The sequence below is a fragment of the Ranitomeya imitator genome, chromosome 4 (assembly GCF_032444005.1).
Source record: "Ranitomeya imitator isolate aRanImi1 chromosome 4, aRanImi1.pri, whole genome shotgun sequence".
Classification (NCBI taxonomy): Eukaryota; Metazoa; Chordata; class Amphibia; order Anura; family Dendrobatidae; genus Ranitomeya; species Ranitomeya imitator.
In genome coordinates this window covers 4,943,382-4,970,753 of record NC_091285.1, presented here as the reverse complement: position 1 = coordinate 4,970,753, position 27,372 = coordinate 4,943,382, and the positions used below count along the sequence as shown (strand labels likewise).

The following is a 27,372-nucleotide window of genomic DNA, read 5'->3' as shown; positions in this document are numbered from 1 at the left end:
CGGATCCCATCTCTCCTGGTAATGGATCCTGTCTCTCCTGATCACTGATACTATCCTTGTCCCTCCTGATGACAGACCCTGTCTCTCCTGGTGATGGATCCAGTCTCTCCTGGAGACGGATCCCATCTCTCCTGATCACTGATACTACCCTTGTCTCTTCTGATGACAGACCCTTGTCTCTCCTGGTGACGGATCAGATCTCTCCTGGTAATGGATCATGTCTCTCCTGATCACTGATACTATCCTTGTCCCTCCTGATGACAGACCCTGTCTCTCCTGGTGACGGATCCCATCTCTCCTGATCACTGATACTACCCTTGTCTCTTCTGATGACAGACCCTTGTCTCTCCTGGTGACGGATCAGATCTCTCCTGGTAATGGATCATGTCTCTCCTGATCACTGATACTATCCTTGTCCCTCCTGATGACAGACCCCGTCTCTCCTGGTGACGGATCCAGTCTCTCCCGGTGACTGATCCTATCTCTCCTGGTGACGGATCCCATCTCTCCTGATCACTGATACTACCCTTGTCTCTTCTGATGACAGACCCTTGTCTCTCCTGGTGACGGATCAGATCTCTCCTGGTAATGGATCATGTCTCTCCTGATCACTGATACTATCCTTGTCCCTCCTGATGACAGACCCTGTCTCTCCTGGTGACGGATCCCATCTCTCCTGATCACTGATACTACCCTTGTCTCTTCTGATGACAGACCCTTGTCTCTCCTGGTGACGGATCAGATCTCTCCTGGTAATGGATCATGTCTCTCCTGATCACTGATACTATCCTTGTCCCTCCTGATGACAGACCCCGTCTCTCCTGGTGACGGATCCAGTCTCTCCCGGTGACTGATCCTATCTCTCCTGGTGACGGATCCCATCTCTCCTGATCACTGATACTACCCTTGTCTCTTCTGATGACAGACCCTTGTCTCTCCTGGTGACGGATCAGATCTCTCCTGGTAATGGATCATGTCTCTCCTGATCACTGATACTATCCTTGTCCCTCCTGATGACAGACCCTGTCTCTCCTGGTGACGGATCCCATCTCTTCTGATCACTGATACTACCCTTATCTCTCCTGATCACTGATACTACCTTGTCTCTCCTGATGACAGACCCTGGCTCTCCTGGTGACGGATCCGATCTCTCCTGGTAATGGATCCTGTCTCTCCTGATCACTGATACTATCCTTGTCCCTCCTGATGACAGACCCTGTCTCTCCTGGTGACGGATCCCATCTCTTCTGATCACTGATACTACCCTTATCTCTCCTGATCACTGATACTACCTTGTCTCTCCTGATGACAGACCCTGGCTCTCCTGGTGACAGATCCGATCTCTCCTGGTAATGGATCCTGTCTCTCCTGATCACTGATACTATCCTTGTCCCTCCTGATGACAGACCCCGTCTCTCCTGGTGACGGATCCAGTCTCTCCCGGTGACTGATCCTATCTCTCCTGGTGACGGATCCCATCTCTCCTGATCACTGATACTACCCTTGTCTCTCCTGGTGACAGATCCCTCCCTGTCTCTCCAGGCTGCAGTTTATCCTTATCCTCTGTGTTGAGGGAGACATCGGTTTGCAGTGATCCGGTGTGACCCTGTCCGGCGCTGATCACCGCTCTTCGCTGTGGTTATGGTTGGACACGCTGATGTCTGACATTGTATTTAATGCTAACAGATCTTCATCCCTGCGCCCTTCATGTCATGGGGGTGAGCGCGGAGGACGATCGCCCCTCACACCACCGCCGCTGTGTAACTCTTTGTGACTACAGATCACTTAGCATTTCATTAGAGCCGTGTCCCCTGCGGCCCTGATCCAAGGTGACACCCTCCTTGGGCGAGGTGACCCTCCCTCGGCTTATGTGAGCAGTATGTGTGTAGACGGGTGTCTGCTGCTCTCGTGGGTGTCTGGTTTTTTGGGTCAACCTGGACTATTACTCACCAGTATCTTCATTGTGTCTTTCACAGGATGACCTGGCGCAGCCGCTGAACCTTTCTGCCAAGCCCAAGACGTCGGACAGTAGATCCCCCACGTCGCCCACCTCCCCGCACATCCCCACGTCCAGGATAAGCAGCGGCCTCAGTTCACACAAAGCGACCATCTCGTCCTCACTCGCCAGCCCGCCCGTCAGAGTTAATTCTATAGGTAAGCTGAGCCACACATCGGTAATGACTCTGAGCGGAAGCCCCCAGAAGATCACTGGCGGGTGACATTGCGCAGGCTCACCTGCTGCGCCCGTCTTCCCATTACACCAGTGGTAAAACACTCGTGTGTCAGGTCCTCCAGTGTGATCGTCCGGGAACCACTGCCGTACACTGGCCGAGAGCAGCTCCAGCCTAAAGATTCTCCTTAAAGTCTTAACATTTCCATTTTAATTCAAATTATTTCCAATCCAATAACATGAGGAGATTCCCTTTAAATCTGTTGTTGACTTCCTCTTTAATTATATTGACCACTTCTCCTTTACATCTAGTTTAAATTTATGAACAACTTCCCCTTTAAATCTATAATTGATTTCCTCTTTAAATTTACTGTACATAACACTGCCCTTTAAATCTGTATGTCACTTTGACTTTAAATCTACAGGTGACTTCCCCCATAAATAAATAACAGCGTTCCCTTTAAATCTGATGAAGACTTTCCTGTTAAATCTAGTGAAGACCTCCCCTTTAAATCTATTACAGATCTTCCTTTTAAATGTGATGAAGACCATCTTTTTAAATCGAATAGAGACATTCCCTTTAAATCTAATACAGATCTTCCCTTTACATCTCATAAAGACCTTCCATTAAATTTTAATGAAGACCTTCCCTTTAATTCTACTGAAGACCTCCCCTTTAATTCTGATGAACATTTTCCCTTTACATCTAATAAAGCCCTTCCCTTTAAATCTAATGAAGCCCTTACCTTTAAATCTAATGAAGACCTTCCCTTTAATTCTAATGAAGCCCTTTCCTTTAAATCTAATGAAGACATTCCCTTTAAATCTAATGAAGACCTTCCCTTTAATTCTAATGAAGCCCTTCCCTTTAATTCTAATGAAGCCCTTCCCTTTAATTCCAATGAAGCCCTTCCCTTTAATACTAATGAATACTTTCCCTTTAAATCCAATGAAGACTTTCCCTTTAATTCTAATGAATACTTTCCCTTTAAATCTAATGGAGACCTTCCCTTTCATTCTAATAAAGCCCTTCCCTTTAAATCTAATGAAAACCTCCCCTTTAAATCTAATGAAAACCTTCCCTTTAAATCTAATGAAAACTTTCCCTTTAAATCTAATGAAGCCCTTCCCTTTAAATCTAATGAAAACCTCCCCTTTAAATCTAATGAAAACCTTCCCTTTAATTCTAATGAAGACTTTCCCTTTAATTCTAATGAATAGTTTCCCTTTAAATCTAACGGAGACCTTCCTTTTAATTCTAATGAAGCCCTTCCCTTTAAATCTGCTGGAGACCTTGCCTTTCATTCTAATGAAGCCCTTCCCTTTAAATCTGATGGAGACCTTCCTTTTAATTCTAATGAAGCCCTTCCCTTTAAATCTGCTGGAGACCTTGCCTTTAATTCTAATGAAGCCTTTCCCTTTAAATCTGACGGAGACCTTCCTTTTAATTCTAATGAAGCCCTTCCCTTTAAATCTGACGGAGACCTTCCTTTTAATTCTAATGAAGCCCTTCCCTTTAAATCTGACAGAGACCTTGCCTTTAATTCTAATGAAGCCTTTCCCTTTAAATCTGACGGAGACCTTGCCTTTCATTCTAATGAAGCCCTTCCCTTTAAATCTGATGGAGACCTTGCCTACCATTCTAATGAAGCCCTTCCCTTTAAATCTGATGGAGACCTTCCCTTTAATTCTAATGAAGCCCTTCCCTTTAAATCTGACAGAGACCTTGCCTTTAATTCTAATGAAGCCCTTCCCTTTAAATCTGACAGAGACCTTGCCTTTAATTCTAATGAAGCCCTTCCCTTTAAATCTGATGGAGAACTTCCTTTTAATTCTAATGAAGCCCTTCCCTTTAAATCTGACGGAGACATTGCCTTTCATTCTAATGAAGCCCTTCCCTTTAAATCTGGAGACCTTGTCTTTAATTCTAATGAAGCCCTTCCCTTTAAATCTGATGGAGACCTTCCTTTTAATTCTAATGAAGCCTTTCCCTTTAAATCTGATGGAGACCTTGCGTTTCATTCTACTGAAGCCCTTCCCTTTAAATCTGGAGACCTTGTCTTTAATTCTAATGAAGCCCTTCCCTTTAAATCTGATGGAGACCTTCCTTTTAATTCTAATGAAGCCTTTCCCTTTAAATCTGATGGAGCCCTTGCGTTTCATTCTACTGAAGCCCTTCCCTTTAAATCTGGAGACCTTGTCTTTAATTCTAATGAAGCCCTTCCCTTTAAATCTGATGGAGACCTTCCTTTTAATTCTAATGAAGCCCTTCCCTTTAAATCTGATGGAGACCTTCCTTTTAATTCTAATGAAGCCCTTCCCTTTAAATCTGACGGAGACATTGCCTTTCATTCTAATGAAGCCCTTCCCTTTAAATCTGACGGAGACCTTCCCTTTAATTCTATTGAAGCCCTTCCCTTTAAATCTGCTGGAGACGTTGCCTTTGATTGTGATGATGAAGGCCTGCCGCTGCGATCAGTGGTGGTATCGCGGTGGTATCGCGGTGGTTGGGGGTCTGTGTGGTGGTGATTGACAGCTCTGCGCTGAGGCCCGGATCAGCCGCTCTCTGGCGCCCCCTGTCGGTCGGATGTAGGACGCTCCTGCGCTCGCCGCTTTCCTGCCGCTGCGATCAGTGGTGGTATCGCGGTGGTATCGCGGTGGTTGGGGGTCTGTGTGGTGGGAATTGACAGCTCTGCGCTGAGGCCCGGATCAGCCGCTCTCTGGCGCCCCCTGTCGGTCGGATGTAGGACGCTCCTGCGCTCGCCGCTTTCCTGCCGCTGCGATCAGTGGTGGTATCGCGGTGGTATCGCGGTGGTTGGGGGTCTGTGTGGTGGTGATTGACAGCTCTGCGCTGAGGCCCGGATCAGCCGCTCTCTGGCGCCCCCTGTCGGTCGGATGTAGGATGCTCCTGCGCTCGCCGCTTTCCTGCCGCTGCGATCAGTGGTGGTATCGCGGTGGTATCGCGGTGGTATCGCGGCGGTTGGGGGTCTGTGTGGTGGGGATTGACAGCTCTGCGCTGAGGCCCGGATCAGCCGCTCTCTGGCGCCCCCTGTCGGTCGGATGTAGGACGCTCCTGCGCTCGCCGCTTTCCTGCCGCTGCGATCAGTGGTGGTATCGCGGTGGTATCGCGGTGGTTGGGGGTCTGTGTGGTGGTGATTGACAGCTCTGCGCTGAGGCCCGGATCAGCCGCTCTCTGGCGCCCCCTGTCGGTCGGATGTAGGACGCTCCTGCGCTCGCCGCTTTCCTGCCGCTGCGATCAGTGGTGGTATCGCGGTGGTATCGCGGCGGTTGGGGGTCTGTGTGGTGGGGATTGACAGCTCTGTGCTGAGGCCCGGATCAGCCGCTCTCTGGCGCCCCCTGTCGGTCGGATGTAGGACGCTCCTGCGCTCGCCGCTTTCCTGCCGCTGCGATCAGTGGTGGTATCGCGGTGGTATCGCGGTGGTTGGGGGTCTGTGTGGTGGGGATTGACAGCTCTGTGCTGAGGCCCGGATCAGCCGCTCTCTGGCGCCCCCTGTCGGTCGGATGTAGGACGCTCCGGCGCTCGCCGCTTTCCTGCCGCTGTTCTCACAATACAACATGTTGTACATCAGTTTTTTGCTTATTTTTTTTATGCAAATGACAAAACTTTCTAAAGTCTCCAGCAATGAATGTGTTAATGAGCGGAGGTGGAAGCAGGTGTTGATGACGCTGCAGCCGGGCGACAGATTACTGCGCCGGGTGCACAAACATTCAGTGCGGAGCCCTACACATGTTTGCTTCTGCTGTCAAACTGGTGGCTACGTGAAGAGGCGCAGCGCAGAGCGCGCTCACAGCCGCCACCATATGTATCCGCAGCCTATATAAACACCGCGCTTCCTGTTTATCCAAATAATATCCTGTGTAACTGTGTATCCAAGCAGCGGGTGTAACCACGTACACTCCACTGTATCATTGTATTAACTAACGGTCACCCTCCCCCTGTATTATATCTGTGCCCCGCCCCTGCTGTATTATGTCATACTGTATGTAGTGATCAGTGCCCCGCCCCTGCTGTATTATATCATAGTGTATGTAGTGATCAGTGCCCCGCCCCTGCTGTATTATGTCATACTGTATACAGTGATCAGTGCCCCGCCCCTGCTTTATTATGTCATAGTGTATATACTGATCAGTGCCCCGCCCCTGCTGTATTATGTCATAGTGTATATACTGATCAGTGCCCCGCCCCTGCTGTATTATGTCATACTGTATACAGTGATCAGTGCCCCGCCCCTGCTTTATTATGTCATAGTGTATATACTGATCAGTGCCCCGCCCCTGCTGTATTATGTCATAGTGTATATACTGACCAGTGTCCTGCCCCTGCTGTATTATGTCATACTGTATGTAGTGATCAGTGCCCCGCCCCTGCTGTATTATGTCATAGTGTATATACTGATCAGTGCCCCGCCCCTGCTGTATTATGTCATAGTGTATATACTGATCAGTGCCCCGCCCCTGCTGTATTATGTCATACTGTATACAGTGATCAGTGCCCGCCCCTGCTGTATTATATCATAGTGTATATACTGATCAGTGTCCCGCCCCTGCTGTATTATGTCATAGTGTATATACTGATCAGTGCCCCGCCCCTGCTGTATTATGTCATAGTGTATATACTGATCAGTGCCCCGCCCCTGCTGTATTATGTCATACTGTATACAGTGATCAGTGCCCCGCCCCTGCTTTATTATGTCATAGTGTATATACTGATCAGTGCCCCGCCCCTGCTGTATTATGTCATAGTGTATATACTGATCAGTGCCCCGCCCCTGCTGTATTATGTCATACTGTATACAGTGATCAGTGCCCCGCCCCTGCTTTATTATGTCATAGTGTATATACTGATCAGTGCCCCGCCCCTGCTGTATTATGTCATACTGTATGTAGTGATCAGTGCCCCGCCCCTGCTTTATGATGTCATAGTGTATATACTGATCAGTGCCTCGCCCCTGCTGTATTATGTCATAGTGTATATACTGATCAGTGCCCCGCCCCTGCTGTATTATGTCACACTGTATGTAGTGATCAGTGCCCCGCCCCTGCTGTATTATATCATAGTGTATGTAGTGATCAGTGCCCCGCCCCTGCTGTATTATGTCATACTGTATATACTGATCAGTGCCCCGCCCCTGCTGTATTATGTCATAGTGTATATACTGATCAGTGCCCCGCCCCTGCTGTATTATGTCATACTGTATGTAGTGATCAGTGCCCCGCCCCTGCTGTATTATGTCATACTGTATACAGTGATCAGTGCCCCGCCCCTGCTGTATTATATCATAGTGTATGTAGTGATCAGTGCCCCGCCCCTGCTGTATTATGTCATACTGTATATACTGATCAGTGCCCCGCCCCTGCTGTATTATGTCATAATGTATATAGTGATCAGTGCCCCGCCCCTGCTGTATTATGTCATACTGTATGTAGTGATCAGTGCCCCGCCCCTGCTGTATTATGTCATACTGTATATACTGATCAGTGCCCCACCCCTGCTGTATTATGTCATAATGTATATACAGATCAGTGCCCCACCCCTGCTGTATTATGTCATAATGTATATAGTGATCAGTGCCCCGCCCCAGCTGTATTATGTCATACTGTATATACTGATCAGTGCCCCACCCCTGCTGTATTATGTCATAATGTATATAGTGATCAGTGCCCCGCCCCTGCTGTATTATGTCATACTGTATATACTGATCAGTGCCCCACCCCTGCTGTATTATGTCATAGTGTATATACTGACCAGTGTCCTGCCCCTGCAGTATTATGTCATACTGTATGTAGTGATCAGTGCCCCGCCCCTGCTGTATTATGTCATACTGTATGTAGTGATCAGTGCCCCGCCCCTGCTGTATTATGTCATAGTATATATACTGATCAGTGCCCGCCCCTGCTGTATTATGTCATACTGTATATACTGATCAGTGCCCCGCCCCTGCTATATTATGTCATAGTGTATATAGTGATCAGTGCCCCACCCCTGCTGTATTATGTCATACTGTATGTAGTGATCAGTGCCCGCCCCTGCTGTATTATATCATAGTGTATATACTGATCAGTGCCCCACCCCTGCTGTATTATGTCATAATGTATATACTGATCAGTGCCCGCCCCTGCTGTATTATATGATAGTGTATATACTGATCAGTGTCCCGCCCCTGCTGTATTATATCATAGTGTATATACTGATCAGTGCCCCGCCCCTACTGTGTTATATCATAGTGTCCCGCCCCTGCTGTATTATGTCATACTGTATATAGTGATCAGTGTCCCGCCCCTGCTGTATTATGTCATAGTGTATATATTAATCAGTGTCCCGCCCCTGCTGTATTATGTCATAATGTATATAGTGATCAGTGCCCGCCCCTGCTGTTTTATATCATAGTGTATATACTGATCAGTGTCCCGCCCCTGCTGTATTATGTCATACTGTATATACTGATCAGTGTCCCGCCTCTGCTGTATTATATCAGTGTATATACTGATCAGTGCCCCGCCCCTGCTGTATTATGTCATAATGTATATAGTGATCAGTGCCCTCCCCCGCTGTATTATATAGCGATCAGTGCCCGCCCCCGCTGTTTTATATAGCGATCCGCTCCCCGCCCCCGCTGTATTATATAGTGTATATAGTGATCAGTGCCCGCCCCCGCTGTATTATATAGTGTATATAATGACCAGTGCCCCACCCCCGCTGTATTATGTAGTGTATGTAGTGATCAGTGCCCCGCCCCCGTTGTATTATATAGTGTATATAGTGATCAGTGCCCCGCCCCTGCTGTATTATATAGTGTATATAGTGATCAGTGCCCCGCCCCTGCTGTATTATATAGTGTATATAGTGATCAGTGCCCCGCCCCCGCTGTATTATATAGTGTATATAGTGATCAGTGCCCGCCCCCGCTGTATTATATAGTGATCAGTGCCCCGCCCCAACTGTATTATATAGTGATCAGTGCCCCGCCCCCGCTGTATTATATAGTGATCAGTGCCCGCCCCCGCTGTATTATATAGTGATCAGTGCCCGCCCCCCTGTATTATAGTGATCAGTGCCCTGCCTCCGCTGTATTATATAGTGATCAGTGCCCCACCCCCGCTGTATTATAGTGATCAGTGCCCCGCCCCCGCTGTATTATATAGTGATCAGTGCCCGCCCCCGCTGTATTATATAGTGATCAGTGCCCCGCCCCCACTGTATTATATAGTGATCAGTGCCCCGCCTCCGCTGTATTATATAGTGATCAGTGCCCCGCCCCCGCTGTATTATATAGTGTATATAGTGATCAGTGCCCCGCCCCCGCTGTATTATATAGTGATCAGTGCCCGCCCCCGCTGTATTATATAGTGATCAGTGCCCCGCCCCAACTGTATTATATAGTGATCAGTGCCCCGCCCCCGCTGTATTATATAGTGATCAGTGCCCGCCCCCGCTGTATTATATAGTGATCAGTGCCCGCCCCCCTGTATTATAGTGATCAGTGCCCTGCCTCCGCTGTATTATATAGTGATCAGTGCCCCGCCCCCGCTGTATTATATAGTGATCAGTGCCCGCCCCCGCTGTATTATATTGTGATCAGTGCCCCGCCCCCACTGTATTATATAGTGATCAGTGCCCCGCCTCCGCTGTATTATATAGTGATCAGTGCCCCGCCCCCGCTGTATTATATAGTGTATATAGTGATCAGTGCCCCGCCCCCGCTGTATTATATAGTGATCAGTGCCCCGCCCCCGCTGTATTATATAGTGATCAGTGCCCCGCCCCCGCTGTATTCTATAGTGATCAGTGCCCGCCCCCGCTGTATTATATAGTGATCAGTGCCCCGCCCCCGCTGTATTATATAGTGATCAGTGCCCCGCCCCCGCTGTATTATAAAGTGTATATAGTGATCAGTGCCCCGCCCCCGCTGTATTATATAGTGATCAGTGCCCCGCCCCCGCTGTATTATATAGTGATCAGTGCCCCGCCCCCGCTGTATTATATAGTGATCAGTGCCCGCCCCCGCTGTATTATATAGTGATCAGTGCCCCGCCCCCGCTGTATTATATAGTGATCAGTGCCCCGCCCCCGCTGTATTATATAGTGATCAGTGCCCGCCCCCGCTGTATTATATTGTGATCAGTGCCCCGCCCCCACTGTATTATATAGTGATCAGTGCCCCGCCTCCGCTGTATTATATAGTGATCAGTGCCCCGCCCCCGCTGTATTATATAGTGTATATAGTGATCAGTGCCCCGCCCCCGCTGTATTATATAGTGATCAGTGCCCCGACCCCGCTGTATTATATAGTGATCAGTGCCCCGCCCCCGCTGTATTATATAGTGATCAGTGCCCGCCCCTGCTGTATTATATAGTGATCAGTGCCCCGCCCCCGCTGTATTATATAGTGATCAGTGCCCCGTCCCCCGCTGTATTATAGTGATCAGTGCCCCGCCCCCGCTGTATTATATAGTGATCAGTGCCCGCCCCCGCTGTATTATATAGTGATCAGTGCCCCGCCTCTGCTGTATTATATAGTGATCAGTGCCCTGCCCCCGCTGTATTATATAGTGATCAGTGCCCGCCCCCGCTGTATTATATTGTGATCAGTGCCCCGCCCCCACTGTATTATATAGTGATCAGTGCCCCGCCTCCGCTGTATTATATAGTGATCAGTGCCCTGCCCCCGCTGTATTATATAGTGTATATAGTGATCAGTGCCCCGCCCCCGCTGTATTATATATTAATCAGTGCCCGCCCCCGCTGTATTATATAGTGATCAGTGCCCTGCCCCCGCTGTATTATATAGTGATCAGTGCCCGCCCCGCTGTATTATATAGTGATCAGTGCCCCGCCCCCGCTGTATTATATAGTGATCAGTGCCCCGCCCCCGCTGTATTATATAGTGTATATAGTGATCAGTGCCCCACCCCCGCTGTATTATATAGTGATCAGTGCCCCGCCCCCGCTGTATTATATAGTGATCAGTGCCCCGCCTCCGCTGTATTATATAGTGATCAGTGCCCCGCCTCCGCTGTATTATATAGTGATCAGTGCCCCGCCCCCGCTGTATTATATAGTGTATATAGTGATCAGTGCCCCGCCCCCGCTGTATTATATAGTGATCAGTGCCCTGCCCCCGCTGTATTATATAGTGATCAGTGCCCCGCCTTCGCTGTATTATATAGTGATCAGTGCCCCGCCCCCGCTGTATTATATAGTGTATATAGTGATCAGTGCCCCGCCCCCGCTGTATTATATAGTGATCAGTGCCCTGCCCCCGCTGTATTATATAGTGATCAGTGCCCCGCCCCCGCTGTATTATATAGTGATCAGTGCCCGCCCCCGCTGTATTATATAGTGTATATATTGATCAGTGCCCCGCCCCCGCTGTATTATATAGTGATCAGTGCCCCGCCCCCGCTGTATTATATAGTGATCAGTGCCCCGCCCCCGCTGTATTATATAGTGTATAGTGATCAGTGCCCCGCCCCCGCTGTATTATATAATGATCAGTGCCCCGCCCCCGCTGTATTATATAGTGATCAGTGCCCGCCCCCGCTGTATTATGTCATATACTTGTATCTATGGCCCCTTTTAGCGCGATGTTTGTGGGGTCGCTGGTCGCCTCCATCCCTCCTCATTGGAGCGGGGGGGTCGTCACCACTGACCCCTCCGAGGACCCTGCAGCTCCTCGACCTACTTCTGCTCGTTTCTCTCTCCGGAATCTCAGATTAATTTCCCTTCTTAAAGCTTTAATTCGTTTCTGCTCTGAATTATCTGAACGTCGTAAACTTGGAGTCAGAAAGCAGCCGGCAGCGAGGTTTATCCGAATAATCTGCGCCCGAGCCTCCGGGGCGTGATACCACGCTCCGTCATGTTTCCTGGCAGCGCTCGCATCAGATAGAAGCATCTGGTAATCCGGCGAGGCCGTGTAATCCGCAACGATTAGATACACGGGATTCATAATTGTCACAAAACAGCGAGTATTAATGACACGAGCGGCGCCGCAGTCATCGATTCCACATTTCCCTTTCTTTAATCTCATGTTTTACAACAAATCGAGGGATTTAGCGGCGCACGGCGGCAGATTACAGGATTTAGCGGACAGATGTTTTTTGTTCTGAAAATGGATTAGGCTGAAAGTTTTGTTTTTTATGGGTTTTTTTTCCTCTAGAATCCGCAGAACATGTTCAGGCAAAGCGGTCATGTCCGATTAGTGGCTGCCACCTGTCCCAGCAGCACCCCCAGCTGTCAGCTACAGTGCCCCCTGGTGTCCCCCTATGTCAGCTACAGCGCCCCCTGGGTGTCCCCCTATGTCAGCTACAGTGCCCCCTGGTGTCCCCCTATGTCAGCTACAGCGCCCCCTGGTGTCCCCCTATGTCAGCTACAGTGTCCCCCTATGTCAGCTACAGCGCCCCCTGGTGTCCCCCTATGTCAGCTACAGCGCCCCCTGGGTGTCCCCCTATGTCAGCTACAGTGCCCCCTGGTGTCCCCCTATGTCAGCTACAGCGCCCCCTGGTGTCCCCCTATGTCAGCTACAGCGCCCCCTGGTGTCCCCCTATGTCAGCTACAGCGCCCCCTGGGTGTCCCCCTATGTCAGCTACAGTGCCCCCTGGTGTCCCCCTATGTCAGCTACAGCGCCCCCTGGTGTCCCCCTATGTCAGCTACAGTGTCCCCCTATGTCAGCTACAGCGCCCCCTGGTGTCCCCCTATGTCAGCTACAGCGCCCCCTGGGTGTCCCCCTATGTCAGCTACAGTGCCCCCTGGTGTCCCCCTATGTCAGCTACAGCGCCCCCTGGTGTCCCCCTATGTCAGCTACAGCGCCCCCTGGGTGTCCCCCTATGTCAGCTACAGCGCCCCCTGGTGTTCCCCTATGTCAGCTACAGCGCCCCCTGGTGTCCCCCTATGTCAGCTACAGCGCCCCCTGGGTGTCCCCCTATGTCAGCTACAGCGCCCCCTGGGTGTCCCCCTATGTCAGCTACAGCGCCCCCTCGTTTCCCCCTATGTCATCTCCAGCGCCCCCTGTTGTCCCCCTATGTCATCTCCAGCGCCCCCTGGTGTCCCCCTATGTCAGCTACAGCGCTCCCTGGTGTCCCCCTGTGTCAGCTATAGCGCCCCCTGGTGTCCCCCTATGTCAGCTACAGCACCCCCTGGTGTCCCCCTATGTCAGCTACAGTGCCCCCTGGTGTCCCCCTATGTCAGCTTCAGCGCCCCCTGTGTTATCTCCAGCGCCCCCTGGTGTCCCCCTATGTCAGCTACAGCACCCCCTGGTGTCCCCCTATGTCAGCTACAGCGCACCCTGGTGTCCCCCTATGTCAGCTACAGCGCCCCCTGGTGTCCCCCTATGTCAGCTACAGCGCCCCCTGGTGTCCCCCTATGTCAGCTACAGCGCCCCCTGGTGTCCCCCTATGTCAGCTACAGCGCCCCCTGGTGTTCCCCTATGTCAGCTACAGCGCCCCCTGGTGTCCCCCTATGTCAGCTACAGCGCCCCCTGGTGTCCCCCTATGTCAGCTACAGCGCCCCCTGGTGTCCCCCTATGTCATCTCCAGCGCCCCCTGGTGTCCCCCTATGTCAGCTACAGCGCCCCCTGGTGTCCCCCTGTGTCATCTCCAGTACCCACTGGTGTCCGCCTATGTCAGCTCCAGCGCCCCCTGGTGTCCCCCTATGTCATCTCCAGCGCCCCCTGGTGTCCCCCTGTGTCATCTCCAGCTCCCCCTGATGTCCCCCTATGTCGGCTCCAGCGCCCCCTGGTGTCCCCCTATGTCATCTCCAGCGCCCCCTGGTGTCCCCCTGTGTCAGGTCCAGCGCCCCTTGGAGTCCCCCTATGTCATCTCCAGCGCCCCCTGGTGTCCCCCTGTGTCAGGTCCAGCGCCCCCTGGTGTCCCCCTATGTCATCTCCAGCGCCCCCTGGTGTCCCCCTGTGTCAGGTCCAGCGCCCCCTGGTGTCCCCCTATGTCATCTCCAGCGCCCCCTGGTGTCCCCCTGTGTCAGGTCCAGCGCCCCCTGGTGTCCCCCTATGTCATCTCCAGCGCCCCCTGGTGTCCCCCTGTGTCAGGTTCAGCGCCCCCTGGTGTCCCCCTGTGTCAGGTCCAGCGCCCCCTGGTGTCCCGTGTCAGGTTCAGCGCCCCCTGGTGTCCCCCTATGTCATCTCCAGCGCCCCCTGGTGTCCCCCTGTGTCAGGTCCAGCGCCCCCTGGTGTCCCCCTGTGTCAGGTCCAGCGCCCCCTGGTGTCCCCCTGTGTCAGGTTCAGCGCCCCCTGGTGTCATCCTCTAGGTTCTCCCTCAAATAAAGAAAATGAGATACTGCTTTTTCTCTGATTCTCGGTGACTGAGGGCTTCGAGGGTTTTTTACCTTCCTGTCATTGGTAACTGCTCCGATTTCCGGTGATTTACACGTCGTTATGCAGTGATTGCATCGGACTCCATTACATGGTAATCTGTCAGGATGATGCCGCCCTGCGTGGGGTGGGCCGGTGGGAGCTGACAGCGTGGTGCGGGCATTCAGAACGAATGAAAGGGAAAGTTTTACTCACTGTCAGTCTTTCCAAATCTGTGACTAATGTAGCAGCGTCTTATGAGTCTCCGTCTGTCGGGATTACAGCTCCGGAAGGATAATATTGTGGAGTTCAGCTGAATACCTGACCCTACAGGGGCAGGGAGGAGGATACCATTCAGGAGTCTGGGAATGTTGTGAGACCACTGGATAAAGCTGCAGATGGGAAAGCCCTCTAATAATCCAGAAAATGGGTAATAAAAGCAAGGGAAAGTGGTGAGGGGCGAGCTGAGATGTGATGGGCGAGGGGAGAGCGTATAAGTGGCGGGCGAAGGGCGAGCTGAGAAGGGATGGGCGAGGGAGGACGTATAAGTGGTGGGCGAGGGGTGAGCTGAGAAGTGATGGGCGAGGGGAGAGCGTATAAGTGGCGGGCGAAGGGCGAGCTGAGAAGGGATGGGCGAGGGAGAACGTATAAGTGGTGGGCGAGGGGTGAGCTGAGAAGTGATGGGCGAGGGAGAACGTATAAGTGGTGGGCGAGGGGAGGGCTGAGAAGTGATGGGCGAGGGGAGAGCGGAGAAGTGGTGGGCGAGGGGTGAGCTGAGAAGTGCGGAGGAGTTTGGAGCGGCGGAGTGCGGAGCAGGAGGAGTGTGGCGCGGGAGAAGCAGTCTGGAGCGGAGTGGGAGGAGTGTGGAGCAAGAGGAGCAGTGTGGAGCAGAGGAGTGCGGAGCGGGAGGAGGAGTGTGGAGCAGGAGGTGGAGTGCGGAGCGGGAGGAGGAGTGGGGAGCAGGAGGTGGAGTGCGGAGCGGGAGGAGGAGTGGGAAGCAGGAGGTGGAGTGCGGAGCGGAGGAGTGTGGAGCGGGAGAAGCAGTGTGGAGCAGAGGAGTGCTGAGTGGGAGGAGTGTGGAGCAGAGGAGTGCAGAGTAGGAGGAGGAGTGTGGAGCAGAGGAGTGTGGAGCGGGAGAAGCAGTGTGGAGCAGAGGAGTGCAGAGTGGGAGGAGTGTGGAGCAGGAGGTGGAGTGCGGAGCGGAGGAGTGTGGAGCGGGAGAAGCAGTGTGGAGCGGAGGAGTGTGGAGCGGGAGAAGCAGTGTGGAGCGGAGGAGTGCGGAGTGGAGGAGTGTGGAGCTGGAGAAGCAGTGTGGAGCAGAGGAGTGTGGAGCGGGAGAAGCAGTGTGGAGCGGAGGAGTGCGGAGTGGAGGAGTGTGAAGCAGAGGAGTGTAGAGTGGGAGGAGGAGTGCGGAGCGGAGGAGTGTGGAGCAGGAGAAGCAGTGTGGAGCAGAGGAGTGTGGAGCGGGAGAAGCAGTGTGGAGCAGAGGAGTGTGGAGCGGGAGAAGCAGTGTGGAGCAGAGGAGTGTGGAGCGGGAGAAGCAGTGTGGTGCGGAGTGGAGGAGTGTGGAGCGGGAGAAGCAGTGTGGAGCAGAGGAGTGTGGAGCAGGAGAAGCAGTGTGGAGCGGAGGAGTGCGAAGTGGAGGAGTGTGGAGCAGAGGAGTGTGGAGCAGGAGAAGCAGTCGGGAGTGGAGGAGTGCAGAGCGGAGGAGTGTGGAGCGGGAGAATCAGTGTGGAGCGGGAGGAGGAGTGCGGAGTGGAGGAGTGTGGAGCGGGAGAAGCAGTGTGGAGCGGAGGAGTGTGGAGCGGGAGAAGCAGTGTGGAGCAGAGGAGTGTGGAGCGGAGGAGTGCAGAGTGGGTGGAGAAGTGCGGAGCTGGAGGAGGAGTGCAGAGCGGGAGGAGGAGTGCGAGCGGGAGGAGCAGTGTGGAGCGGGAGGAGGAGTGGGGAGCGGGAGGAGGAGTGTGGAGCGGGAGAAGCAGTGTGGAGCAGAGGAGTGTGGAGCGGGAGAAGCAGTGTGGAGCGGAGTGGAGGAGTGTGGAGCGGGAGAAGCAGTGTGGAGCGGAGGAGTGTGGAGCGGAGGAGTGCGTAGTGGAGGAGTGTGGAGTGGGAGAAGCAGTGTGGAGCAGAGGAGTGTGGAGCGGGAGAAGCAGTGTGGAGCAGAGGAGTGTGGAGCGGGAGAAGCAGTGTGGAGCAGAGGAGTGTGGAGCGGGAGAAGCAGTGTGGAGCAGAGGAGTGTGGAGCGGGAGAAGCAGTGTGGAGCAGAGGAGTGTGGATCGGGAGAAGCAGTGTGGAGCAGAGGAGTGTGGAGCGGGAGAAGCGGTGTGGAGCGGAGGAGTGTGGAGCAGAGGAGTGCAGAGTGGGAGGAGGAGTGCGGAGTGGAGGAGTGCGGAGCTGGAGGAGGAGTGCGGAGCCGGAGGTGGAGTGCGGAGCGGAGGAGTCCGGGGCGGAGGAGTGCAGTCAGCATTTTACTGCTGGTAACAAAGTATCAGTTCTTGGACTGTTTTTGCTACAAGTATCAGACAAAGGATTTAACACTTGCTGCGCTGGCGGACGGTCAGACTGAACACGCCATGATTAACCTTGTGACGCTTCTCTCCGCAGATATCCTCTCCTCCATCACATCCACCGGGTACTTAAGTGACCACGACGCCGTGACAAAGGCGATCCAGGAGGCGCGGCAGATGAAGGAGCAGCTGAGGCGAGAGCAGCAGGTTCTGGACGGAAAGGTGTCCGTGGTTAACAGCCTCGGCCTGAACAACTGCAGGACGGAGAAGGTGAGAGGACGCAGAGCCCCCGGCGCGCGCTGCGCTAATTCTTCCTCCCCGGCTGCCAGCGCCAATGACACTTTTCGCTTTGAATACTTTGATATATCTGGGTTGACTTAGAAATGAGCGAAAAGCCGGAGTGTTACCGAGATCAGAGCGGGATCACAGGAGTAATAATACTCTCCAGGAACGGCGCGGCCGTCACCCTCGGATGAGCCGGGGGCTTAAGCCGTTGTCATATGTCAGGGGGACGAGAGCTCCGCAGTGCGCTGACAAGCTCTGTTATCCCGCTAAATGCGCCAGAGATTACTGGCGACCTGCGGCTAATGACAGCGATGTCACCCACACCGCAGTCACACACTGGATGTGACGAGCGTCGCCAGCAGAAAAGATGCCCTGCTGGAGACACTGCTCTCTGTTATCAGCCATTACTGGGGGAGCTGGCTGCAGGCTATTACTCCCTGTTATCAGTCATTACTGGGGGAGCTGGCTGCAGGCTATTACTCCCTGTTATCAGCCATTACTGGGGGAGCTGGCTGCAGGCTATTACTCTCTGTTATCAGCCATTACTGGGGGAGCTGGCTGCAGGCTATTACTCCCTGTTATCAGTCATTACTGGGGGAGCTGGCTGCAGGCTATTACTCCCTGTTATCAGCCATTACTGGGGGAGCTGGCTGCAGGCTATTACTCCCTGTTATCAGTCATTACTGGGGGAGCTGGCTGCAGGCTATTACTCCCTGTTATCAGCCATTACTGGGGGAGCTGGCTGCAGGCTATTACTCTCTGTTATCAGCCATTACTGGGGGAGCTGGCTGCAGGCTATTACTCTCTGTTATCACCATTACTGGGGGAGCTGGCTGCAGGCTATTACTCCCTGTTATCAGCCATTACTGGGGGAGCTGGCTGCAGGCTATTACTCTCTGTTATCAGCCATTACTGGGGGAGGAGACTACAATCTATTACTCTCTGTTATCAGCCATTACTGGGGGAGCTGCCTGCAGTCTATTACTCCCTGTTATCAGTCATTACTGGGGGAGCTGGCTGCAGGCTATTACTCCCTGTTATCAGCCATTACTGGGGGAGCTGGCTGCAGGCTATTACTCCCTGTTATCAGTCATTACTGGGGGAGCTGGCTGCAGGCTATTACTCCCTGTTATCAGCCATTACTGGGGGAGCTGGCTGCAGGCTATTACTCTCTGTTATCAGCCATTACTGGGGGAGCTGGCTGCAGGCTATTACTCTCTGTTATCACCATTACTGGGGGAGCTGGCTGCAGGCTATTACTCCCTGTTATCAGCCATTACTGGGGGAGCTGGCTGCAGGCTATTACTCTCTGTTATCAGCCATTACTGGGGGAGGAGACTACAGTCTATTACTCTCTGTTATCAGCCATTACTGGGGGAGCTGGCTGCAGGCTATTACTCTCTGTTATCAGCCATTACTGGGGGAGCTGGCTGCAGGCTATTACTCTCTGTTATCAGCCATTACTGGGGGAGGAGACTACAGTCTATTACTCCCTGTTATCAGCCATTACTGGGGGAGCTGGCTGCAGGCTATTACTCCCTGTTATCAGCCATTACTGGGGGAGCTGGCTACAGTCTATTACTCTCTGTTATCAGCCATTACTGGGGGAGCTGGCTGCAGGCTATTACTCCCTGTTATCAGTCATTACTGGGGGAGCTGGCTACAGTCTATTACTCTCTGTTATCAGCCATTACTGGGGGAGCTGGCTGCAGGCTATTGCTCCCTGTTATCAGCCATTACTGGGGGAGCTGGCTGCAGGCTATTACTCCCTGTTATCAGTCATTACTGGGGGAGCTGGCTGCAGGCTATTACTCTCTGTTATCAGCCATTACTGGGGGAGCTGGCTGCAGGCTATTACTCTCTGTTATCAGCCATTACTGGGGGAGGAGACTACAGTCTATTACTCTCTGTTATCAGCCATTACTGGGGGAGCTGGCTGCAGGCTATTACTCTCTGTTATCAGCCATTACTGGGGGAGCTGGCTGCAGGCTATTACTCCCTGTTATCAGCCATTACTGGGGGAGCTGGCTGCAGGCTATTACTCCCTGTTATCAGCCATTACTGGGGGAGCTGGCTGCAGTCTATTACTCCCTGTTATCAGTCATTACTGGGGGAGCTGGCTGCAGGCTATTACTCCCTGTTATCAGTCATTACTGGGGGAGCTGGCTGCAGGCTATTACTCCCTGTTATCAGTCATTACTGGGGGAGCTGGCTGCAGGCTATTACTCTCTGTTATCAGCCATTACTGGGGGAGCTGGCTGCAGGCTATTACTCTCTGTTATCAGCCATTACTGGGGGAGCTGGCTGCAGGCTATTACTCCCTGTTATCAGCCATTACTGGGGGAGCTGGCTGCAGTCTATTACTCCCTGTTATCAGTCATTACTGGGGGAGCTGGCTGCAGGCTATTACTCCCTGTTATCAGCCATTACTGGGGGAGCTGGCTGCAGGCTATTACTCCCTGTTATCAGCCATTACTGGTTGAGCTGGCTGCAGGCTATTACTCCCTGTTATCAGCCATTACTGAGGGAGCTGGCTGCAGGCTATTACTCCCTGTTATCAGTCATTACTGGGGGAGCTGGCTGCAGGCTATTACTCTCTGTTATCAGCCATTACTGGGGGAGCTGGCTGCAGGCTATTACTCCCTGTTATCAGCCATTACTGGGGGAGATGGCTACAGTCTATTACTCCCTGTTATCAGTCATTACTGGGGGAGCTGGCTGCAGGCTATTACTCCCTGTTATCAGCCATTACTGGGGGAGCTGGCTGCAGGCTATTACTCCCTGTTATCAGCCATTACTGGGGGAGCTGGCTGCAGTCTATTACTCCCTGTTATCAGTCATTACTGGGGGAGCTGGCTGCAGGCTATTACTCTCTGTTATCAGCCATTACTGGGGGAGCTGGCTACAGTCTATTACTCTCTGTTATCAGCCATTACTGGGGGAGCTGGCTGCAGGCTATTACTCTCTGTTATCAGCCATTACTGGGGGAGCTGGCTGCAGGCTATTACTCCCTGTTATCAGCCATTACTGGGGGAGCTGGCTGCAGGCTATTACTCCCTGTTATCAGCCATTACTGGGGGAGCTGGCTGCAGGCTATTACTCCCTGTTATCAGCCATTACTGGGGGAGCTGGCTGCAGGCTATTACTCCCTGTTATCAGTCATTACTGGGGGAGCTGGCTACAGTCTATTACTCCCTGTTATCAGCCATTACTGGGGGAGCTGGCTGCAGGCTATTACTCCCTGTTATCAGTCATTACTGGGGGAGCTGGCTACAGTCTATTACTCTCTGTTATCAGCCATTACTGGGGGAGCTGGCTGCAGGCTATTACTCCCTGTTATCAGTCATTACTGGGGGAGCTGGCTACAGTCTATTACTCTCTGTTATCAGCCATTACTGGGGGAGCTGGCTGCAGGCTATTACTCCCTGTTATCAGTCATTACTGGGGGAGCTGGCTACAGTCTATTACTCTCTGTTATCAGCCATTACTGGGGGAGCTGGCTGCAGGCTATTACTCCCTGTTATCAGTCATTACTGGGGGAGCTGGCTGCAGGCTATTACTCCCTGTTATCAGCCATTACTGGGGGAGCTGGCTACAGTCTATTACTCCCTGTTATCAGTCATTACTGGGAGAGCTGGCTGCAGGCTATTACTCTCTGTTATCAGCCATTACTGGGGGAGCTGGCTGCAGGCTATTACTCCCTGTTATCAGCCATTACTGGGGGAGCTGGCTGCAGGCTATTACTCTCTGTTATCAGCCATTACTGGGGGAGCTGGCTGCAGGCTATTACTCCCTGTTATCAGCCATTACTGGGGGAGCTGGCTGCAGGCTATTACTCTCTGTTATCAGCCATTACTGGGGGAGCTGGCTGCAGGCTATTACTCTCTGTTATCAGCCATTACTGGGGGAGCTGGCTGCAGGCTATTACTCTCTGTTATCAGCCATTACTGGGGGAGCTGGCTACAGTCTATTACTCCCTGTTATCAGTCATTACTGGGGGAGCTGGCTACAGTCTATTACTCCCTGTTATCAGTCATTACTGGGAGAGCTGGCTGCAGGCTATTACTCTCTGTTATCAGCCATTACTGGGGGAGCTGGCTGCAGGCTATTACTCTCTGTTATCAGCCATTACTGGGGGAGCTGGCTACAGTCTATTACTCCCTGTTATCAGCCATTACTGGGGGAGCTGGCTGCAGGCTATTACTCCCTGTTATCAGTCATTACTGGGGGAGCTGGCTGCAGGCTATTACTCTCTGTTATCAGCCATTACTGGGGGAGCTGGCTGCAGGCTATTACTCTCTGTTATCAGCCATTACTGGGGGAGCTGGCTGCAGGCTATTACTCCCTGTTATCAGCCATTACTGGGGGAGCTGGCTGCAGGCTATTACTCTCTGTTATCAGCCATTACTGGGGGAGCTGGCTGCAGGCTATTACTCTCTGTTATCAGCCATTACTGGGGGAGCTGGCTACAGTCTATTACTCCCTGTTATCAGTCATTACTGGGGGAGCTGGCTACAGGCTATTACTCTCTGTTATCAGCCATTACTGGGGGAGCTGGCTGCAGGCTATTACTCCCTGTTATCAGTCATTACTGGGAGAGCTGGCTGCAGGCTATTACTCCCTGTTATCAGTCATTACTGGGAGAGCTGGCTGCAGGCTATTACTCTCTGTTATCAGCCATTACTGGGGGAGCTGGCTGCAGGCTATTACTCTCTGTTATCAGCCATTACTGGGGGAGCTGGCTACAGTCTATTACTCTCTGTTATCAGCCATTACTGGGGGAGCTGGCTGCAGGCTATTACTCCCTGTTATCAGTCATTACTGGGGGAGCTGGCTGCAGGCTATTACTCTCTGTTATCAGCCATTACTGGGGGAGCTGGCTGCAGGCTATTACTCTCTGTTATCAGCCATTACTGGGGGAGCTGGCTGCAGGCTATTACTCCCTGTTATCAGCCATTACTGGGGGAGCTGGCTGCAGGCTATTACTCTCTGTTATCAGCCATTACTGGGGGAGCTGGCTGCAGGCTATTACTCCCTGTTATCAGTCATTACTGGGGGAGCTGGCTGCAGGCTATTACTCTCTGTTATCAGCCATTACTGGGGGAGCTGGCTGCAAGCTATTACTCTCTGTTATCAGCCATTACTGGGGGAGCTGGCTGCAGGCTATTACTCTCTGTTATCAGCCATTACTGGGGGAGCTGGCTGCAAGCTATTACTCTCTGTTATCAGCCATTACTGGGGGAGCTGGCTGCAGGCTATTACTCCCTGTTATCAGCCATTACTGGGGGAGCTGGCTGCAGGCTATTACTCTCTGTTATCAGCCATTACTGGGGGAGCTGGCTGCAGGCTATTACTCCCTGTTATCAGCCATTACTGGGGGAGCTGGCTGCAGGCTATTACTCCCTGTTATCAGCCATTACTGGGGGAGCTGGCTGCAGGCTATTACTCCCTGTTATCAGCCATTACTGGGGAGGACACTATAGTCTATTACTCTCTGTTATCAGCCATTACTGGGGGAGCTGGCTGCAGGCTATTACTCCCTGTTATCAGTCATTACTGGGGGAGCTGGCTGCAAGCTATTACTCTCTGTTATCAGCCATTACTGGGGGAGCTGGCTGCAGGCTATTACTCTCTGTTATCAGCCATTACTGGGGGAGCTGGCTGCAGGCTATTACTCCCTGTTATCAGCCATTACTGGGGGAGCTGGCTGCAGGCTATTACTCTCTGTTATCAGCCATTACTGGGGGAGCTGGCTGCAGGCTATTACTCCCTGTTATCAGCCATTACTGGGGGAGCTGGCTGCAGGCTATTACTCCCTGTTATCAGCCATTACTGGGGGAGCTGGCTGCAGGCTATTACTCCCTGTTATCAGCCATTACTGGGGGAGCTGGCTGCAGGCTATTACTCCCTGTTATCAGCCATTACTGGGGGAGCTGGCTGCAGTCTATTACTCCCTGTTATCAGTCATTACTGGGGGAGCTGGCTGCAGGCTATTACTCTCTGTTATCAGCCATTACTGGGGGAGCTGGCTACAGTCTATTACTCTCTGTTATCAGCCATTACTGGGGGAGCTGGCTGCAGGCTATTACTCTCTGTTATCAGCCATTACTGGGGGAGCTGGCTGCAGGCTATTACTCCCTGTTATCAGCCATTACTGGGGGAGCTGGCTGCAGGCTATTACTCCCTGTTATCAGCCATTACTGGGGGAGCTGGCTGCAGGCTATTACTCCCTGTTATCAGCCATTACTGGGGGAGCTGGCTGCAGGCTATTACTCCCTGTTATCAGTCATTACTGGGGGAGCTGGCTACAGTCTATTACTCTCTGTTATCAGCCATTACTGGGGGAGCTGGCTGCAGGCTATTACTCCCTGTTATCAGCCATTACTGGGGGAGCTGGCTGCAGGCTATTACTCCCTGTTATCAGTCATTACTGGGGGAGCTGGCTACAGTCTATTACTCCCTGTTATCAGCCATTACTGGGGGAGCTGGCTGCAGGCTATTACTCCCTGTTATCAGTCATTACTGGGGGAGCTGGCTACAGTCTATTACTCTCTGTTATCAGCCATTACTGGGGGAGCTGGCTGCAGGCTATTACTCCCTGTTATCAGTCATTACTGGGGGAGCTGGCTGCAGGCTATTACTCCCTGTTATCAGCCATTACTGGGGGAGCTGGCTACAGTCTATTACTCCCTGTTATCAGTCATTACTGGGAGAGCTGGCTGCAGGCTATTACTCTCTGTTATCAGCCATTACTGGGGGAGCTGGCTGCAGGCTATTACTCCCTGTTATCAGCCATTACTGGGGGAGCTGGCTGCAGGCTATTACTCCCTGTTATCAGCCATTACTGGGGGAGCTGGCTGCAGGCTATTACTCTCTGTTATCAGCCATTACTGGGGGAGCTGGCTGCAGGCTATTACTCTCTGTTATCAGCCATTACTGGGGGAGCTGGCTGCAGGCTATTACTCTCTGTTATCAGCCATTACTGGGGGAGCTGGCTACAGTCTATTACTCCCTGTTATCAGTCATTACTGGGAGAGCTGGCTGCAGGCTATTACTCTCTGTTATCAGCCATTACTGGGGGAGCTGGCTGCAGGCTATTACTCTCTGTTATCAGCCATTACTGGGGGAGCTGGCTACAGTCTATTACTCCCTGTTATCAGCCATTACTGGGGGAGCTGGCTGCAGGCTATTACTCCCTGTTATCAGTCATTACTGGGGGAGCTGGCTGCAGGCTATTACTCTCTGTTATCAGCCATTACTGGGGGAGCTGGCTGCAGGCTATTACTCTCTGTTATCAGCCATTACTGGGGGAGCTGGCTGCAGGCTATTACTCCCTGTTATCAGCCATTACTGGGGGAGCTGGCTGCAGGCTATTACTCTCTGTTATCAGCCATTACTGGGGGAGCTGGCTGCAGGCTATTACTCTCTGTTATCAGCCATTACTGGGGGAGCTGGCTACAGTCTATTACTCCCTGTTATCAGTCATTACTGGGGGAGCTGGCTACAGGCTATTACTCTCTGTTATCAGCCATTACTGGGGGAGCTGGCTGCAGGCTATTACTCCCTGTTATCAGTCATTACTGGGAGAGCTGGCTGCAGGCTATTACTCCCTGTTATCAGTCATTACTGGGAGAGCTGGCTGCAGGCTATTACTCTCTGTTATCAGCCATTACTGGGGGAGCTGGCTGCAGGCTATTACTCTCTGTTATCAGCCATTACTGGGGGAGCTGGCTACAGTCTATTACTCTCTGTTATCAGCCATTACTGGGGGAGCTGGCTGCAGGCTATTACTCCCTGTTATCAGTCATTACTGGGGGAGCTGGCTGCAGGCTATTACTCTCTGTTATCAGCCATTACTGGGGGAGCTGGCTGCAGGCTATTACTCTCTGTTATCAGCCATTACTGGGGGAGCTGGCTGCAGGCTATTACTCCCTGTTATCAGCCATTACTGGGGGAGCTGGCTGCAGGCTATTACTCTCTGTTATCAGCCATTACTGGGGGAGCTGGCTGCAGGCTATTACTCCCTGTTATCAGTCATTACTGGGGGAGCTGGCTGCAGGCTATTACTCTCTGTTATCAGCCATTACTGGGGGAGCTGGCTGCAAGCTATTACTCTCTGTTATCAGCCATTACTGGGGGAGCTGGCTGCAGGCTATTACTCTCTGTTATCAGCCATTACTGGGGGAGCTGGCTGCAAGCTATTACTCTCTGTTATCAGCCATTACTGGGGGAGCTGGCTGCAGGCTATTACTCCCTGTTATCAGCCATTACTGGGGGAGCTGGCTGCAGGCTATTACTCTCTGTTATCAGCCATTACTGGGGGAGCTGGCTGCAGGCTATTACTCCCTGTTATCAGCCATTACTGGGGGAGCTGGCTGCAGGCTATTACTCCCTGTTATCAGCCATTACTGGGGGAGCTGGCTGCAGGCTATTACTCCCTGTTATCAGCCATTACTGGGGGGGACTGTAGGACAGGCGAGTGCAGCCAGCTGTCCCCAATTCTCAGCCGCTCCAGGCTGCTTGTCCGCTTTGGCCCCTTGTAAAAGGTTGTGATCTGCGCAGGATCAGGCCATTGGTACATAGTGACACACTGTATGAATACCATAGTGACTACAGATACCAGCATGCCGTGGACCATCCGTAGATCTAGGCCCTCCATGTTTTGGCTTCCTGCTATTTTGCCGCTTCTTACATAAGTTTTGCAGCTCCGGATCGTTACTTTAAGGCCACTAAGCCGCTGTCTGCAGCCTGTACAGCGATGGCGCGCTCCGCCTGCGCTGCTTTCATGTCTGGATGAGGGATGGCGGCGAGCTGAAAGGATTCACATGGAAATATTTAAGCTTCCTTGAAAGAATCAGAAATTATACCCCGTGCAAAACAGAAGCTAATGGAAAGTGACTCCAGCGTGGCACAGAGGGGACAGCGGCGCTCACATGCCAGCGCCTCCTCCGCAGGACACCCATCTGATTAGCCCGGCCGCCATCATGTGTACTACCCTCTGCTTGCTGAGCGGGGGGCTTGTAGTTGGATGTGGGGGCAATTTTAAATGCATTTTGATGCTGTGGAAATGAATGTTCCTGATGGGCGGGGGTCACACACGCGGGGGTGGGGGGTCAGTAATTGTGCTTAGGACCTGTGCTTGGCCTGGATGGGGGGCTTTACATTCGTCATTCCAGGTGATTGCCCCTGCTAATCCCCCATAACACAGATCAGCTGTTCCCCACCATCACAGTGTGTAAGCCTGGTGTGGAACTACAACTCCCAGCATGTCCTGGCAGCTGAGGGTGGGTGCAGTCACTGTAGTGTCTGCCTGACTGCTTACATAGGGCTTCCACGTAAGGAATGGCGAATAAGGGGAGTTCTCGTCTCATACGTGAGCCAAAATATCCTGAGCAGGTGAAGGGTCAGATACGAGGACGCACCGTCGTGAGAGTCACGGAGACCGCCAAAGATGGCCGCCACAAGCCCCCGGGCGGCACGGCTGGCGCACATGGAAAGTTTCTCTGTGCATCTTTTTTTCTTGCTTTATTATGATGAAACTCTTTTCTGATGACGTTTTCGTTCTTTTTTTTTTTTGCTTTAGTTTGTTACAATCTTTCCTTTTATTTCGTTATTTTTATTTATATTTTTTATATATTTTTTAATAAATTTTTAATGGTTTTTTTTGTACTTTTTTTCTGAAATATATTTGTTATTGATTTCTTTCCTTTTTCTGATTTTTTTTCTTATAGATTGTGTTTTTCCTGTTTTTTTTTAATGATTTTTTTTCCTTTTTTATTAATGCTTTTGTTTGTGTTTTGGTTTTTCCTCGTTCCCGGTTCTTCAGTGTTTTATTTGCACAGATTTATCCCCAATATTAAGTGTCCGCCACATTTCTCATTTTCTCCCTCTCTGGGCTGACGCCAGGGGTCTCCATCTGCCGGGGGTGCCTGGGCCGGGCGTGGGCGCCCAGTATTACCCGCCCGCACTGGTTGGTGTTTCGTGCCCGGAGCTCGGGTCAGTAATTAGTGGCTGTTGTAGTAGACTTTCGTGCCGCCCTTTGCCTGTGTTTCCAGCTGTGCGTTTTCTATGGCGACGCGCCGTATTTTCACAG

At 52.2% G+C, this 27,372-nt stretch overlaps 1 protein-coding gene across 6 annotated transcripts in view; it reads left to right on the top strand.

The window, feature by feature from the left end:
* Window positions 1-27,372, top strand: part of SOX5 (SRY-box transcription factor 5) — a 370,162-nt gene that overhangs the window by 323,710 nt on the left and 19,080 nt on the right. For all 6 annotated transcript variants that reach the window (XM_069762812.1, XM_069762814.1, XM_069762813.1 and 3 more), the window contains 2 exons: window positions 1,977-2,154; window positions 17,092-17,264. In XM_069762812.1, coding sequence (XP_069618913.1) covers window positions 1,977-2,154; window positions 17,092-17,264 — 351 coding nt within the window. The remainder of the gene's footprint in view (window positions 1-1,976; window positions 2,155-17,091; window positions 17,265-27,372) is intronic.